We start from the raw sequence: 15,173 nt of genomic DNA, 5'->3' as shown, positions 1-15,173 counted from the left end.
TGGAGGTTCGTTGAAATATAGCTATAAACAAAGATGGCATTCAGTGAAGAAAAACTTGTGATTTATAGCACATGTTAATTGGATGTCAACAAACATCAATGTGAAATATACCCCAAATATTCCCCTGTACCTTTTAGGTAAACCCACTCTGTGTACAAACTTAGCCGTTTCCTCCATTTCTAAGATGATCTCTTTTGCCCTGGCCTTGAACCCGGTTTCATGTTGTGCAGACTTCACATAGAGATATCAACATCGCATTATTTGTTATTTTAAGGTTCTTTGCTTTATCATCCATCATCATCTTCTCAAACCTGTTTAGTGCTGCAGAACGGTATATTGGGCATACAGTGCCAATTTCAAGCTGTATTAGTTTGGGCGATAACATGCCAACCGCGAGTGGCTGTGGACCTCACTGCATGATTAATAGTCCCAGGCAGAAATATATATCATGTGTGTGAAACAGAGGGCAACCATCAAAGGGCAGGTCTAGTCTGATACTTAAAGTCTAAGCATGATAAACAAGTTTGGCTTCTTCTTTTGCCTCGAGATTTCGTAAAAGTCACTGCTATTGTAATATATTGCTGGTTTTGGGTACTCAAGGGTAGGGTTAACCATCCCCTGCACCCCATGGTGATTCAATGCATTTTCATAATTCATGGTTACGATTTGGTTGAAGAGTCATTTATTTTTAATTGTGGTGAGCGTAGGGGGGGCCGGTGGGACCTTTCAGGGTCACGTGAACCCATTACATACAATGTATAAGAACATTTACTTTAAAAAAAAAACTTTTATTTTCACATGGGATTCTATGCATGTAGCATGAGCTTAAGAATTAAGTTTAATAAATACATCAATGCATTGTTTATTAAAGTAAAAGCATCAGTCCAAATAATAGGAAGAGAGTAGTCATAAGTATCATCGTGCTTAGGATCTTCTCAAAACGACTCGAATACCCATCTGATAGTAAGTAACAACATATGCTTATGAATAATCTAACAACATCGTACTGAAATTCACTTCTGATATCTTATTCAAATGGAAAAAAACATTGTGTATGCTTATATTTAATACATATTGACCCTGCATACATGGTGTTTTATGTAAGTTTGAATTTTTGTAATATGCTGGAAGGCATAACCCCTACTACAGTGTAGATCTTTTGCAGGCAGCTTAATGGGGACACTTTTTGTAAATAATTTATTTTGTGTTTTTCTATGTATCTCTTTACACAGAATATCATCATTAAACGGCAAAGTATGGTAGTTCCCGTACACTGTGTTCTTGCACAATCCTTGATGTTTAATGGTGGCCGTGCCGTTTAAAGCGAAAGGAATTCTCCGCTTGGACTTGTAAAGCACACCTTTAGATGCTTTATATTGAAAGCCACCCACATGCAATTTGCTTTGGCTGCTTGCGCGTGTAATAGCTTCCAAGTTGCATATCATTAAACCGGGATTTGCATTGGCTGGTTATTAGTGTAGAACATGCAACATCTCATTGCTCTGTGTGACTGCTTCAATGATTGCTGCATAAATTATGTTAATGCTTACTTGTAGCAGTGATGCATTACTTCTTGTGGAGTACTAAAAATTGATTTTTTTTTACGAGCAATTTATCATTGACATCTTAAACATTTGTATTATTCTGTAACAGTTTAAAGAAAATAATATTTTGCCTCCTGTTTAATATTAACAGAATAATAGCCTGACCTTATTGAGTGTACCAACTCATGTTCCGTATTAGTTATTGCAATCGTAAAATAATACATTTATACAAGAATGTGGCCATCTAACAGTTTTGAGAGCGTTATCTTAAACTCGCAACGAACACTCGTAAAATAACGTTGTTTTAACATGACGCAGAACATCGGTGCGCTGTGTGCAATTGGTACAACATCTTGAGGCGTCAAATAGGTTGTACATCTGTATGCTGTGGCTTATTGCAGTAGCCCTTTATTAAGACTTTTTGAATGTCCCCCTCATGTATAACACATTCTGCATTTCACGTCATTAAAATTCCACTGAGAAACACAAGGCAGAGTGATTTCCTACTCATATGAGTAATTCTAGGTGGAGCTCCCCTTCTGTTGACACCCCTCGGAGCCTGTGCTGGAAATTCCACATTGCTATCGTGCACTTTTACATCTAAATTGAAAACTGCTTCTTGTGTTTAGTTTGTCCTTCCCACGCACCTCCAATAAGCACGGTTGGTTACGTACGGTGAAAAGGAAGTTCAGCATAGGTGGTAGTGCACTGCGTTTTGAACCTGGTATCATAACTTTTTATTCCCAGCCATTGATAATATCAGTAGCGAATGATACTGGTAGGAACCACCTGGTTCCACCAGCCCACAGGGGATTATTGTGTCCGTCCGTCCGTCGTGCATCCAATAATGGGAGGGGTGGGGCTGGGTGGAGAGGGGAGGGTGGGGAGGGGCTGGGTGGGGAGGGGCTGGGTGGGGAGGGGCGGGGTGGGGCTGGGTGGGGCTGGGTGGGGCTGGGTGGGGTGGGGCTGGGTGGGGAGGGGAGGGGCTGGTCACCCCGTGGTGCCCTTATAAAACTCAACGTTTAACCTACTCGCGCCGGCTTGTGCCCGCCCTCACAGTCGGCCATATTTGCGGAATACACCACGCCGCCGTTGACCCTGGTCATTGACCGAGCAACCCAACGTTCCTACCAGCACCCTCCGCAGGAATGTGCTATATGAATCAGTTCTGAGTCCACATCTTCACCAACCCGTCTACTGACTGTGACTGGCTTGGTGAATTATTGTCACAAAGACCCTTCGACTGAAGTGGCATACAGCCTTGCATGATCAAGGCTGCAAGTGACTAATCACTCACAACATAAATTGCATTGTGGTTTTTATAGGAACAAAAACATACTCGATGTCCTCATCTACAAAATAATTGCCCTGACCAGAAACTGGAATTCCCGCTTAGAATGTGCGAGTGCAAATCTTTCAGGCTTCGGGTGGAAAGATTGCCTCGTCACGCTGTCCTTGGCCGCACGTGAATTATTCTCGACAGAGCTTGGCAGGTACACGATGACAGCTGTAGCTCAGCACGTGACCATCCGATAAGTTCTACACCCACGTGCGCCCGTTTCAGGTCGTGGCTCTATATTAACAGATTCCTGAATAAACGAGTTAATTCTATCAATAATTTCGTCGATATGCGAGCTCAATCTGGAATCTTGCAGTTGTAACATTTGTGAGGTCGCCAAAATATAGAGGCAATTTTCCTCCCATGTGCCCACAATTTATGGGAAGAACTGGTTTTCCATTAACAGCCTCAATGCCGCAATTGCTTTAACAGCACTGGTTTCCAGTAGTAGGAACATGAGGTCGCTTCCAGTTTGGGTTGACTACCCCATTTTATTTCGCACCGGTTCTGCTCAGTTGAAGCGCATTGTGATGACGCTGTATTCACGATGCCTCGTGCAGGTTAAGCAGGAGTGATGTAAAGTCACGTATAAGGGAAGTAATAAAATAATAAAAATAAAACATAATAAACAATACTCACAATTATGTTTTATTTTTATTATTTTATTACTTCTCTTATACGTGACTTTACCGAAAGAACCAAGAAGATGAATCCCTGCAGTCACGAAAGCTTTAAATCGAAATTCAGGAGTGATGTGTTTCTTAGCACGTGGTTGCTCATAGCCTTACCAGAGTGCACAATTCATTATTTATTTTATGAAGCCAAACTCGTTGGAGATGAGAGTTGAAAGTTGCCAGTTTTAATTGTATTTTAAATGTTAGGTTGTAAGTGAATTAAATGTTCATTGTATAAATGCTATTAAAATTGTTCTTATTCTACAATTTACAAAAAAAAAGTACTTTCACATTAGAATAGTAACATAATTGATGTTTTAATTGGAAAGGTTATGCTTGATTAAATGGGTATGGCGTGAGGAATCATTATAATTTGTATGCATATGTAGTGCTGTCAAAAACGATCGTAGTCTAATGGCAGGCTTGTTTTTTGTCGGCGTGAGGAACCATACATTTAATATGTATGGAGTACTGTCAAACAAGATTGTAGTTTAGTGATGGCAGGCTTGTTCTTTGGAGGTCAGTCACCTTCACTTAAAACAAAATAAAGGATTTTATTAAGTGCTTGGTTAATTGCCGTTGTCAGAGTTGCCAATAAGTTATAAAATAGTGTCTGGGTAAAAGATTTGGGATGTTTGAGTTTTTCCATTTAACATATGGCTGAATTATACTTTGATAGGTAATTTTTCTGATTTTAAAAATGCAGGCACATTAAACTAAATGTTGACTCGATGAACAGCTTGACACGGCAGAGAAGCGGCGGCAGTGGGTTGAGAGTTGTGTAATTGTGTAAGCAGATCAGCGAATGTCATTGGCAGCTTCACAGGCCTAATTTGGAGCCTCATGTGTATGACCGATAAAATAAGTGCCATTGAGGTTAGGGGTGGTTGTATTGGAGAAGTACAATTTTTGATGCTGTGTACCATTAATGTCCTGTTATGAAAAAGTTTTCACTGCCCAACAAATATCTGAAATTATCCACATTTTTTACTCTGCTTATTTCGGCTTTTGGTTGTGCTTGAGAGTTTACCAAAACCTCTACATTTTGTCTGTCGAATGAAACGTCCCTTATCTGCGTTGATGTGACGGACACTGTTCGTGGAATCTATTATCTGAGGCCTATCTGCAAACATGACTACAGATAGTTTGGGATAGGCGTGTAAAATTGGTTTATTGTTTCGCCACTTCGAGCTGACTTATATTATTTATGAAACATGGCTACATCCAGATATCTCGTAAATACGACTAAAATACATAGTAGAGGTTTTTGGGTTAGATCATGTAAATATATAAATGTGTCATTAAAACCCGCCACCACCTGACACAGAGAACTAGTAAGGGTTGTCACGTAAACAGAACGTGCCAATTCGTCACTAGTCCAGCACACCGGTGTGTTGGTGGGTTTTAACGACACATTTAGATATTTACGCAATCTAACTCAAAAACCTCTATTATAGATTATATTGGTCGTGAAAGCCTACGTGTTAAACTGACGACTAAAATAATAATAAAAACAATACATGGATTATAGGGTGAAAGTAGTGCTTCTGGGAGACCACTCCCAGATTATCTGCCTTATCCATGTATAATAAAGATTGACAACAGGAAGAATCTACTAACATATAACATGAATTTCATTGATAATAGGAGTAGCAGGCAATATGATCACGGATAAGAGGAGTTTCGCATATTCTGCAGGGTGTTGAGAGAGCCTTAAAAAAGGAAATTGTAAAATTGTGTGTGCATTATAGATTAATTGATTTGAGAGTGAGTGAGCCATCCTTACTATGCAATGTGCTGCGTGTTTCTAATGAACTAGTAAATAGTGTAACCAATAACAGCATTCTTTGTCTACGTGAAATATTGAAAATGTCTTGCCATTTTAAGAGATGTCATGAATCTGATTCTTGTCTTTTTTTTATTTGGGATCACAACATACGCATTAATCTATTGGCTTATGTGCAATTGACCTATCTCAAGGTACACTACCAAGGTGGCATTTATTATGTTTTCACTGTTAATATCTCCATTTCCATTCCGCTGCAGAGCATTGCAAACCCTGAGCGGTGTGGCACGAGCATTATGCGTTGTGTATGCGCCGCGTGACAGAGCCAGAGCCATGTGAGCGGGGGAGCGCTGCGAGTTGTGGCAGCTTTTTGTGTTGGGTAATGGAGCAGGTTGACGAGATGACATCGCAGGAACAGTGCTCGCTGCGACACGTGCATTGTGAAAATCCCAGAAAATGACTCATTTGCTATGCTGCCCGATCTCATCTCTCAGCCCACTGCTCTGCCACCTGGTCTCACAGATCACTGAAGCACGTACAGCCTACTGCCAGCATTCCTCACAAACCCACCACCGCATTTTAAGCTAAATATTCATTTCTACGTTTGTAACGTGCGTTTTTTTTAACCTGCATCCCTGACTCCCTCTACTCAATTTTCACTCCCAAGTCTGAGTGACAGTTGGAAGCCTGCTGACCTTGAGGTCAGGGATTAATCATCTGCTTTCACAAGCCTCCCTCCCCATCCCTCTCCTCCCCATATATCTTATTTTATATTTTTACACTTTTTCAATGCTCCTGATCTGCTCATAAGAGGACAGCATCCCTTCCTCTGCCGGGCATTCAGCCCCATGCACCCTCGACCGCTGTTCCAGAAAAAGCAATTTAATGCCTTACAATCGAGAACAACTGAGCACTTCATCTTGATCAAAAGTTTGATTGTAGCCAGAGATGAACTCGGCTTTCACAAAAGCCCAATCTTTCTGCAATTGGAACAAAAGAACATGATCTCTTCATGGAGGAGGAATAAATAAAATCAGCAAAAATGTCATACTCGAGTATTTTACAGTTGGCTTGAAATAAATAATGTAAAATACTCCTTGTATTTGCGAGATACTACGTAGATTTTATATCCATATCTTTCATCTAGTTAAACAACAATCATTTATTTGCATAGCTTTGTCAATACACTGTTGGATGAAGGCCTCCCCATGCCGTGTTGGACATGGGTTTTGTTTGACTGTACTTCACCACCCTGGTAAGTGCAGGTTAGTGTAGGGGGTGATCTATGAATGGTTCAGATGTCACTTTCCACTATTTGGCAATTGCCGGGAATAAAACTGGGATAGCTGGATTCAGAGTGCAACTTGCTAACCACGTCACCACTTCCCCATTCATTTTTCTATCTAATGTTAAATGTCTTTTGTTTTAGACACGGTTTTAAGTGTGCGATAGAGACAGTGACATGTTTAATGAGATTTAGGAATAGATGATACTTAAACATGAATAAACTGATTTAATCCAAATTATTTTAAAAAAATGGTTCTCTGGATTGTCTTCACTTATATTTTAGGGTTGATCTAAAGTTCGAAACGTTTTGGTCTCATGCTAAACACTTTAAATATACTATCTCCTATTCTTCGGGTCTTTCGGTAAAATCATGTAGATAGGTTCAAAGAAAATAACAAAAAATAACAAAAAACGTTTCGATCACAACACAAGCGATCGTCATCAGCAGGAAAAAATGAGGGGGAAAGCTCCTGAGGCAGAGACAGTTTTAAAGGTTTAAAATGGGTGTAGCCCAGGGGTCATCAACGAAGTGGGGCTAGTGATGTTAATGTGAGACATTAGCATGTTAATGTGAGATCGGAGAGCGGTCTCCACGACGAAGGTCACGGAGGTGGCTATGTTAATGTGAGAGATTAGCATGTTAATGGGAGACCAAGGTGGCTGTATTAGTGTTGGAAATTTAACCTGTTAATGTCAAATCGGAGAGCCGAAAATAACAACTAACAACTAATCGGAAGGTGGTCGGATGGGAACAGCACAGCCAGTTGTGATGTAAACTGGTTGATAACGTCCTTCCAATGATTGCTCAGTTTATACCCATCTTCTCGATTGAAGTTGTGTGTCTGTATTTGTGGATGGCTTCATGAACGAATCTTTGTTGATAGCCAGTGGTTTTGCAAAGTACCTTCGTCTTAGAGAAATAAATTTCGTGTGAGCCCACCGCATTAAAACAATGATCAGCCATGGCCGAGGTATTGGTCCTACCGTGTTTCAGATCTGCCTAATTTTATTCCTTTCAATGTGACTTTACCGAAAGAACCAAAGAGTAATTCCTGCAGTCACGAAAGCTTAGAATCTAGTTTGTTATTTTTTGTTCTTTTCTTTGAACCTATCTACGTGACTTTACCGAAAGACCTGCAGTCACGAAAGCTTCAAGTCAAGATTTATACGATCTCCTCTACCATTGCTCTAAATGATTCACCTCCAATAGTGTGTGATTTTTAAAGGCAAGAGCAGATTCAACCTGCCAGTGGTTACGAGTATGAAAGGCATTTTTTATCTACGTCTAAGCATTTCCTTGACCATGTTGGTGCCAAATTTCAAATTTTTCTTATAGGACAACAATAGTAGTTCCAGCAGTTTCTCAGCAACAAACGTCTGTGTGTGTCTATATATAGTGATGTGATTTGGTTAAGCAACAAAATTAGATTTTTTTCTCTTAGCAACCTTGTCTGTGGCTTTATAAACATTCCAAATTTACTGAAAATATTTTTGCTGAAATACACTTTGATTTTCACTCATATTTTTTACATTCAGAAATTATGACACTGTAATCTGCTCACAATTAAATGCTATGGGAATATATGTATATTTTCACTTGTAATTTGTCTTAATGTTTTTGTATTTATTCTCACATTCTATCCCCATTGTGCATTTGGTGGCATGTCATGAGACAAATATTCCATGGAGATATCTCGCAGAGCAGTGCAACCCCTTAGAGAAGAGCCATAGAAGCAGATATCAAAGGAGAGCTACTTACATCCCTCCTTCAAATGACCTCTGGTCCACAGTAAGAGCCAACACTTCTCCACTGTTCATAATCAACGTTTTTGGGTTTAGATCGCGTTATTTATAAATGTGTCATAACCCTCCACCACCCGACACGGCCAATCAGTAAAAAAGTGTCACGTTGACAAAAGACAAATAGTTGAAGCGTGAAACCATTTCACGCTTCAACACACCGGTGGGCTAAAGCAGTGAACTATTTGTCTTTTGTCAACGTGACACTTTTTTACTGATTGGCCGTGTCGGGTGGTGGAGGGTTACGACACATTTATAAATAACGCAATCTAAACACAAAAACGTTGATTAGGAATAATATTGGTCGCGAAAGCCTACGTGTTAAGCTGACTTATCCACTGGTCCCGCCAGATTACAGTAATGTTAGTCGTATGACAGTTAAACTCGTATTTTAATAACCCGGGCTGGAATGTATCCATATTAAGTGCATATACAAATAATACATTCAAAACCCAGGGGTTTGTTGTTCTTATCTGCCCCTGCTGCCACTGCCTCTCGTGTGAGGTCCAGGGCCACAATGTCCAGACCTGTGTTTATCAGCCATCTCCTTCAGTCTATGATATCTGTGTTCGCAGCGTGTCGGCGACCTCTTACGAAAACCAGATTTACCATAAGTACAAAAATCTCGTTTTAATATGCTAGGGTTTTTTTGTTTTGTGTGTGCAGTCATTGGCCACTGGGCTGAGACACTTTAAGAGCCACGTGTAATAATCACAGTCTGGATTCAAACCAGAGGTCGCAAACGGGTTTTGATTCCTTACCCGTACCCATACCCGGCCACACCAGGGTCGCAAACGGTAGCCAGGTACCCATACCCGGCCGCACCAGGGTCGCAAACGGTAGCCAGGTATTGGGTAGGGTACAGGTATCGGGTACCCGATTGCGACCTCTGATTGAAACCCACCATCTCGTCGGTGCCAGCTTTTAGTGCCCTTACCTCTAAACCACCCAGCCACCTCTATTTTTATATATTTTTTTATCTTCCTAACCATCATCAGACATCATTTGTCTGCTATTGCATAAAGGCAACCCCACACATAATTTACTGGTTCATTATTACCACCTTCTGTTGAGTTTTCATCCAGATTGGCTCTGCGTCCCGGATACTCTTGCTATGTGATATCTGTAAATCTCATTTGCCAGCCCCTTTTGTGATTTGTCTTTGGTTAATTGATTATCTTGGTAATGAGTGCTTTGCCCCCCCCCCCCCTCGTTCTCTGATCCACATGTTGCTGCTCTTGTCTGTTAGAATCCTTTTGTCATTGCGCTGGGATTTGGAAGGTGAATGACACACAAAAATAGAACGTTCATTTGACATTTATTTTACCAATAACGTTGCCGGTTGAGGTTCTTTTAGTCTATTGAGTATAGAAGAAGTTCAACGGAAACTAAAGCAATGAATAAGGAACAATGTAAAACAACAAATGCTGCTTGGGATGCAGTGTTTGTTTGAAATAACTCAATTTTGGAGAAAACTAAAATATTACCAATAAGGAGATGTCTTCTTGGTTCTTTCAGTAAAGATGGCTGCTTGCGTTGTGGCCGAAACGTCGTGATAATTATTTTATGATGTTTTATTTTTATTATTTTATTATTTCCCTTCTACGTGACTTTACCGAAAGAACCAAGAAGATTAATCCCTACAGTCACGAAAGCTTTAAATCGAAATATGGAGATGGTGAATGGATTCCGAAGATGAAGTGTTACACGAACGGGATCTGGAACTTAGACGTGGAAATGCGAACCTGTGTTTTTTTTCTCTGTCCAGGTGTGGCCCATCAGTCGTGAGATCAACTGCCAGTGCTTGAGAACTCTGTCTGTCAGTGACGACCGCACCATCTGCCTGCAGCCTCAGTTGCACTGCGATGGGCGCACGATCATGTGCGCCTCCGATCTCGGAGTCATCCAGTGGGATTTCTCCAACTACCAGCAGATCAGGTGGGTGTGCCACCTTCTCACTTACATATTCTTAGGTTTTTTCGGTAAAGTCACGTAGGTAAAACATCAAAATTAATAAAAAATCAAATAAAATAAAACAAAAATCACGACGTTTCGGAGGCAACACAAACGTCGTGATTTTTGTTTTATTTTTATTAATTTTGATGTTTTACCTATGTGACTTTACCGAAAAAACCTAAGAATATGAATCCTTGCAGTCACGAAAGCTTCAAATCTAGAATTCTCACTTACACCCCAACATCTTCAAAACTAGTCTTTTGAGAGTCGAGGAAGCTCTGAGGACAAACTTATTATACTTTCATCTTCTTGGTTCTTTCGGTAAAGTCACGTAGAATGGAAATAATAAAAATAAAAGGTAAAAAAAGATTGTATTATTTTATTCTATTATTATATTGCATTATTTTATTATCTTTTATTATTATTTTATTATTTCCATTCTACGTGACTTTACCGAAAGAACCAAGAAGATGAATCCCTGCAGTCACGAAAGAAGCTTTACATCGAAATTATTATACTTTTTTTTTCTCGGCATGTCTGTTTTGTCACCTTAAGCAAACTTATTGCACGTTCACCTTTTTTCAGCTGCTTTCGTGGCCGAATTATACTTTACATCTTCTTGGTTCTTTCGGTAAAGTCACGTAGAAGGGAAATAATAAAATAATAAAAATAAAACATAATAAAATACAATTCTCACGACGTTTCGGCCACAACGTAAGCAGTCCTTGTTTTAAAATAAAACAGCACAAAGGTTGTGCTCAACCAGACCGTCTATGCTGAACTCGAACTGAAGATGGATTTCTAAAAAAAGAATTTTTATTATTTTATTATTTCCCTTCTACGTGACTTTACCGAAAGAACCAAGAAGGTGAATCCCTGCAGTCACGAAAGAAGCTTTAAATCGAAATTTATACTTTACATGTTACTGATGCCAGACGCAAAGGCGGCTGAGAGCAGGTCGGAGTGCTTTTGGAAAGGTGAACTCGATAATGAAATGCAACATGCCGATGTGTCTAAAGAAGACAGTTTTTAATCGGTGCGCATACTACATATGGTTAAAAAACATGGTCGTGAACATTAATTTTTTACAAAAATTCAACTGTGCAAATGTATGTTTACGTATTTATGTTGAATATGTTTTGCACTATCCATAGCCAACCATGCTAACTAATCAAGCTTGCATGGAGAGATGCATGCTAGAAATTCCATTGAGGGAGCACATAGATTTTTAGAGCATATGCAGGTTAAAGACATAATTCAAACAGCTAAGAATAATAAGTGGGTTGGGCAGTGTACATATTGCTTAAAGTTATAATGGCCGATGGTCAAGAAAAATGATGGTGTGCCAGCCAAGAAACAGAACGCATCCTAGAGAACTTCCACCAAGCAGAAGGAGCGATGGATCAGTTGATGTGCATTTGTTAGGGGGATCATCGCGTTGCAGGATCAAGATAGATAGCGGCAGCTTGTGGAGGCCTTCACGAAACAGTAAGATTTACCAAGGCCAATCATGATTATGACGATTGTTTTCAAGTGCTTAGCAGCACTGCTCGTAACAAATTCTACGCCTCGACAGGGTGATGAAATGTGGCGATGCACCGCCGATGTCGCTGCTGCGCTTTGGCGAGACGTTCGCACTGCTGCTGGATCAGCGGAGCCTGTGCGTGGTGGACGTGCGCTCGGAGCGCTGCGTCGGCACGTGGCCGCTGCCCTCGTACCGCCGCTCCAAGCGTGGATCGAGCTTCCTGGCCGGCGAGGCCGAGTGGCTGCACGGCTTCAGTGGCGGCAACGACCGGGGTCTGGTGTTTGCCACCAGCATGCCGGACCACAGCATCCACCTGGTGTTTTGGAAGGGTGACGGTTGAGCGCCGGAAAGCAGTGCAGAGTAAGGAAGCGTGAGCGGTGGCTGGCAGTGGGCGGGGGGAGAGCCATCGGTTTATATCAGCAGTCTCCAACGCAAGCTCTTAACGGCAGTGGGGGTTGGGGGGGGGGTAACCCCTGAAAGGGCTACGGCCGTGTGATGTTGACAGAAGAGTAAGGCAGTTAATCCTCTTAAAAGTAAGGCAGTTAATGTTTTAATAAGCTGACCATACACACCCATGCTCCTTTTAGTAAGCTCAATTATAGTCTGGGGTTCCATATTAAACAAAAGCCATTTGTGCACGTGTGTATGTGTATTATATACGCGCGCACACACACACACAACTATAGCTGTGACTGCTTTTAAATTAATGCGTAATATTAGCATGACCATGTTCACTCTCGTCATAACTGATAACAGTACTCTGCTGATATTTTGCCAATAAGTGAGAAGAGGAAGAATGTTGAGGAAGCCAGTTTTCAGGACATGGTGCAAGTGGTCCTCTTTGTCTGTAAGAGTCTAGAAAAAAGGCCACTGTCCTCTCTGCATGGTTCAAAAGCTTATAATCTGCTGGAAGGCTGCATCCATATTGCAACAGAGGGTGCTGACTTTAGCACAGAGCCAAGCTAGTTGATGGTGCTTCATAATGACGGAACACGTTTTAACTTTATTTTCTCCAGTCATTGCGGTGCCAGCTTCACAGCCAAGTCCGGTTTGACCGAGGATTGCATCATTCTGGTCTTTGCTAGCAAGGCAACAAAAATGGAAAAAAAAAAGTATTGGCTTTCTTTCATTGCGTCCGTGTCTTTTTTAATTTAATATATTTTTTATATATGTATATTTAATAGCTCGATAACAGTGAAATAAATTGTACAGTTTATACGGAGTTTATGAGCCAAATAAATATGGTTATTGGCCTGTGGCTTACTGGAAGGCATCAAGTACCACGACTGAGTGAGTCTCTGCATTGCTGCACGGGGGGCATATCGATGTGCAAGGTCACCGGGTGGGGAATCTGGTGAGATTCTGTTTGTTTCCCACCCACCCAAGCGGTAAACATTTGCATGAAGCACACCTTGATCCAGACGGCAAAGCGGACACTCACTACTAGTACGTGCCAGTATCCGTCACACCTCGATAACTGTTTTGGCTGTTCTCTAAATCAGTCTGAATAAAGGCTGGCTGTAATGTTGATTAATTTATTTTTTGAGCATCTCATTTATTTGACACTGTTCACGATCCATCATTTTTTGTTTATTTCACTCGTTACTTTTGGGGGCAGCTGGGCGGAGAGTCGTTGTTTTGCTGCTGTTGAGTGGGTTTATTTTTTCAACAACTTTTCCATTAATAATATAAACACATCTTCACAATGTCTTGCGGAAACATATTTATGCCTTTAACCGTTAAAGCCCTACTAGACCAGAAGACATGCAGGAGGTCACAGCTTTTACAGTTTCAAGGAGAATGCTGCAGATATGATCTGTTAATTGTTAAATTGAAAGTTCCTGAATTGTCAGCGTTATGTAATATAAAACTTGAACACCTGTACAAATAAATGAAAGTCTACTATAGTTTTCTGTTTGTTTTTGATTTATTGATTTAAATGTCATATTTTTGCCTGCCATTCTATAGCCTGCCAACATATTTTGTCAGATGCTTTTTTCCTGGGAACGTTTGAAATGTATAGTCTTAAATATTTCACCAATGTTAAAGGATAAACACCAAAATAAAGCTAAACGATTATATTTTCATCATGCTCAATTTCATTTTTTTGTTTGCAAATTAACTCCGTTTCTGTAGATTCGCATTGTAAAGAAATATTGAAGCACTATTCATCGGGTAATTCAACAAAATCTTAATGCATTTAAGAATGTTGTGTTACTCTTGGTTTTTCCCCAATGAGTAAAATATATTCATAGTTTTGACAATCTCAAATATGGAATGGTTTTGCCATGAATATTACTGGTGTACATTCAGAAAATTATCTGCGCTCTGAGATAAATTCACTTACCTTTTCCTGCTTTCACCATTACCTTTTCTGTGCTGCACTCATTTCACAGCCTATACACATTTGTGCTTTGTTATCTGAGTGTAGTTTATCTCTCCTGTGCTAAACATGAACAAGGGTAATCGGGTTGGCCTCTCTCTGCCGCAGTATGTAAACATTACTAATGGCAATGCATGCACGCTTTTTTTTACTCTTGGTCAAATCAGCAATCCTCAAGGTTTTGTGCTGGCAGTCTGCTAGTAGCCTGAAAATTATGTTTGGTGATGACCTGGCAGTTAGTGGTGGAGGGTGTAAAATCTATCTTAATATCCGCAGTGAGGTTGCAACTGTGGTTGCATTACTTTTATAGGAGTTTAAAAATCACTGTTCTGCTTTCCCCGTCTCTGCACATGGCTACTTTTGTTGAGATACGCTTCAGGATGCTGCTGCTGCTGCGGTGTAACGGTGAGTACTCAGGACTTGTCGCCGGTTCTGTCTGGCGCAGCAGTTGAAACAATTTGCGAGTTTCTTATTTCAACCCACCTTTGACCACCCAACAGTATATTGGGTACAGCACAGTTGATCAGCAGATTGTGTGTGTGATATGGCAAAGTGTGAGTTATCGTATCTCTTCCAAGTTGTCTGGCCAGCATGGAAGAGTATGCCAAATACCCTTTATAGGGTCTATCTCCCTCAAGTGGAAGCCCTTCTGCCAGCATTGGCATGAGCAATACATTTATAGCGCTGTACATCTCAGAGTTTATCCGATGTCCATTCAGTCGTGCGCGTTTCCTGAATGTGATGTTGAAAACAAGACTGGTCTCGTGCATGCATGTTGCTTGTTTTAGGCGTTGCTGTAAAGTGCTGAATGAACTATTGGGCACAATGCAACGTAACAACTTGGAGGCTCGTAAGAAAGTGAGGGGGGGGGGGGACTAC

The 15,173-nt window shown here is 40.7% G+C and overlaps 1 protein-coding gene across 3 annotated transcripts in view; it reads left to right on the top strand.

Moving 5' to 3' along the window:
- FBXW2 (F-box and WD repeat domain containing 2) overlaps nt 1-13,998 on the top strand; it is a 126,602-nt gene extending 112,604 nt beyond the window's left edge. For all 3 annotated transcript variants that reach the window (XM_061550631.1, XM_061550629.1, XM_061550630.1), the window contains 2 exons: nt 10,199-10,368; nt 11,963-13,998. In XM_061550631.1, coding sequence (XP_061406615.1) covers nt 10,199-10,368; nt 11,963-12,251 — 459 coding nt within the window. In that variant the 3' untranslated portion in view covers nt 12,252-13,998. The remainder of the gene's footprint in view (nt 1-10,198; nt 10,369-11,962) is intronic.
- The last annotated feature ends 1,175 nt before the right edge of the window (nt 13,999-15,173 follow it).

The sequence above is a fragment of the Lethenteron reissneri genome, chromosome 12 (assembly GCF_015708825.2).
Source record: "Lethenteron reissneri isolate LAM-NWPU_2019-01 chromosome 12, ASM1570882v1, whole genome shotgun sequence".
NCBI classification, from domain to species: domain Eukaryota; kingdom Metazoa; phylum Chordata; class Hyperoartia; order Petromyzontiformes; family Petromyzontidae; genus Lethenteron; species Lethenteron reissneri.
This window is presented reverse-complemented; position numbering and strand designations above follow the sequence as displayed.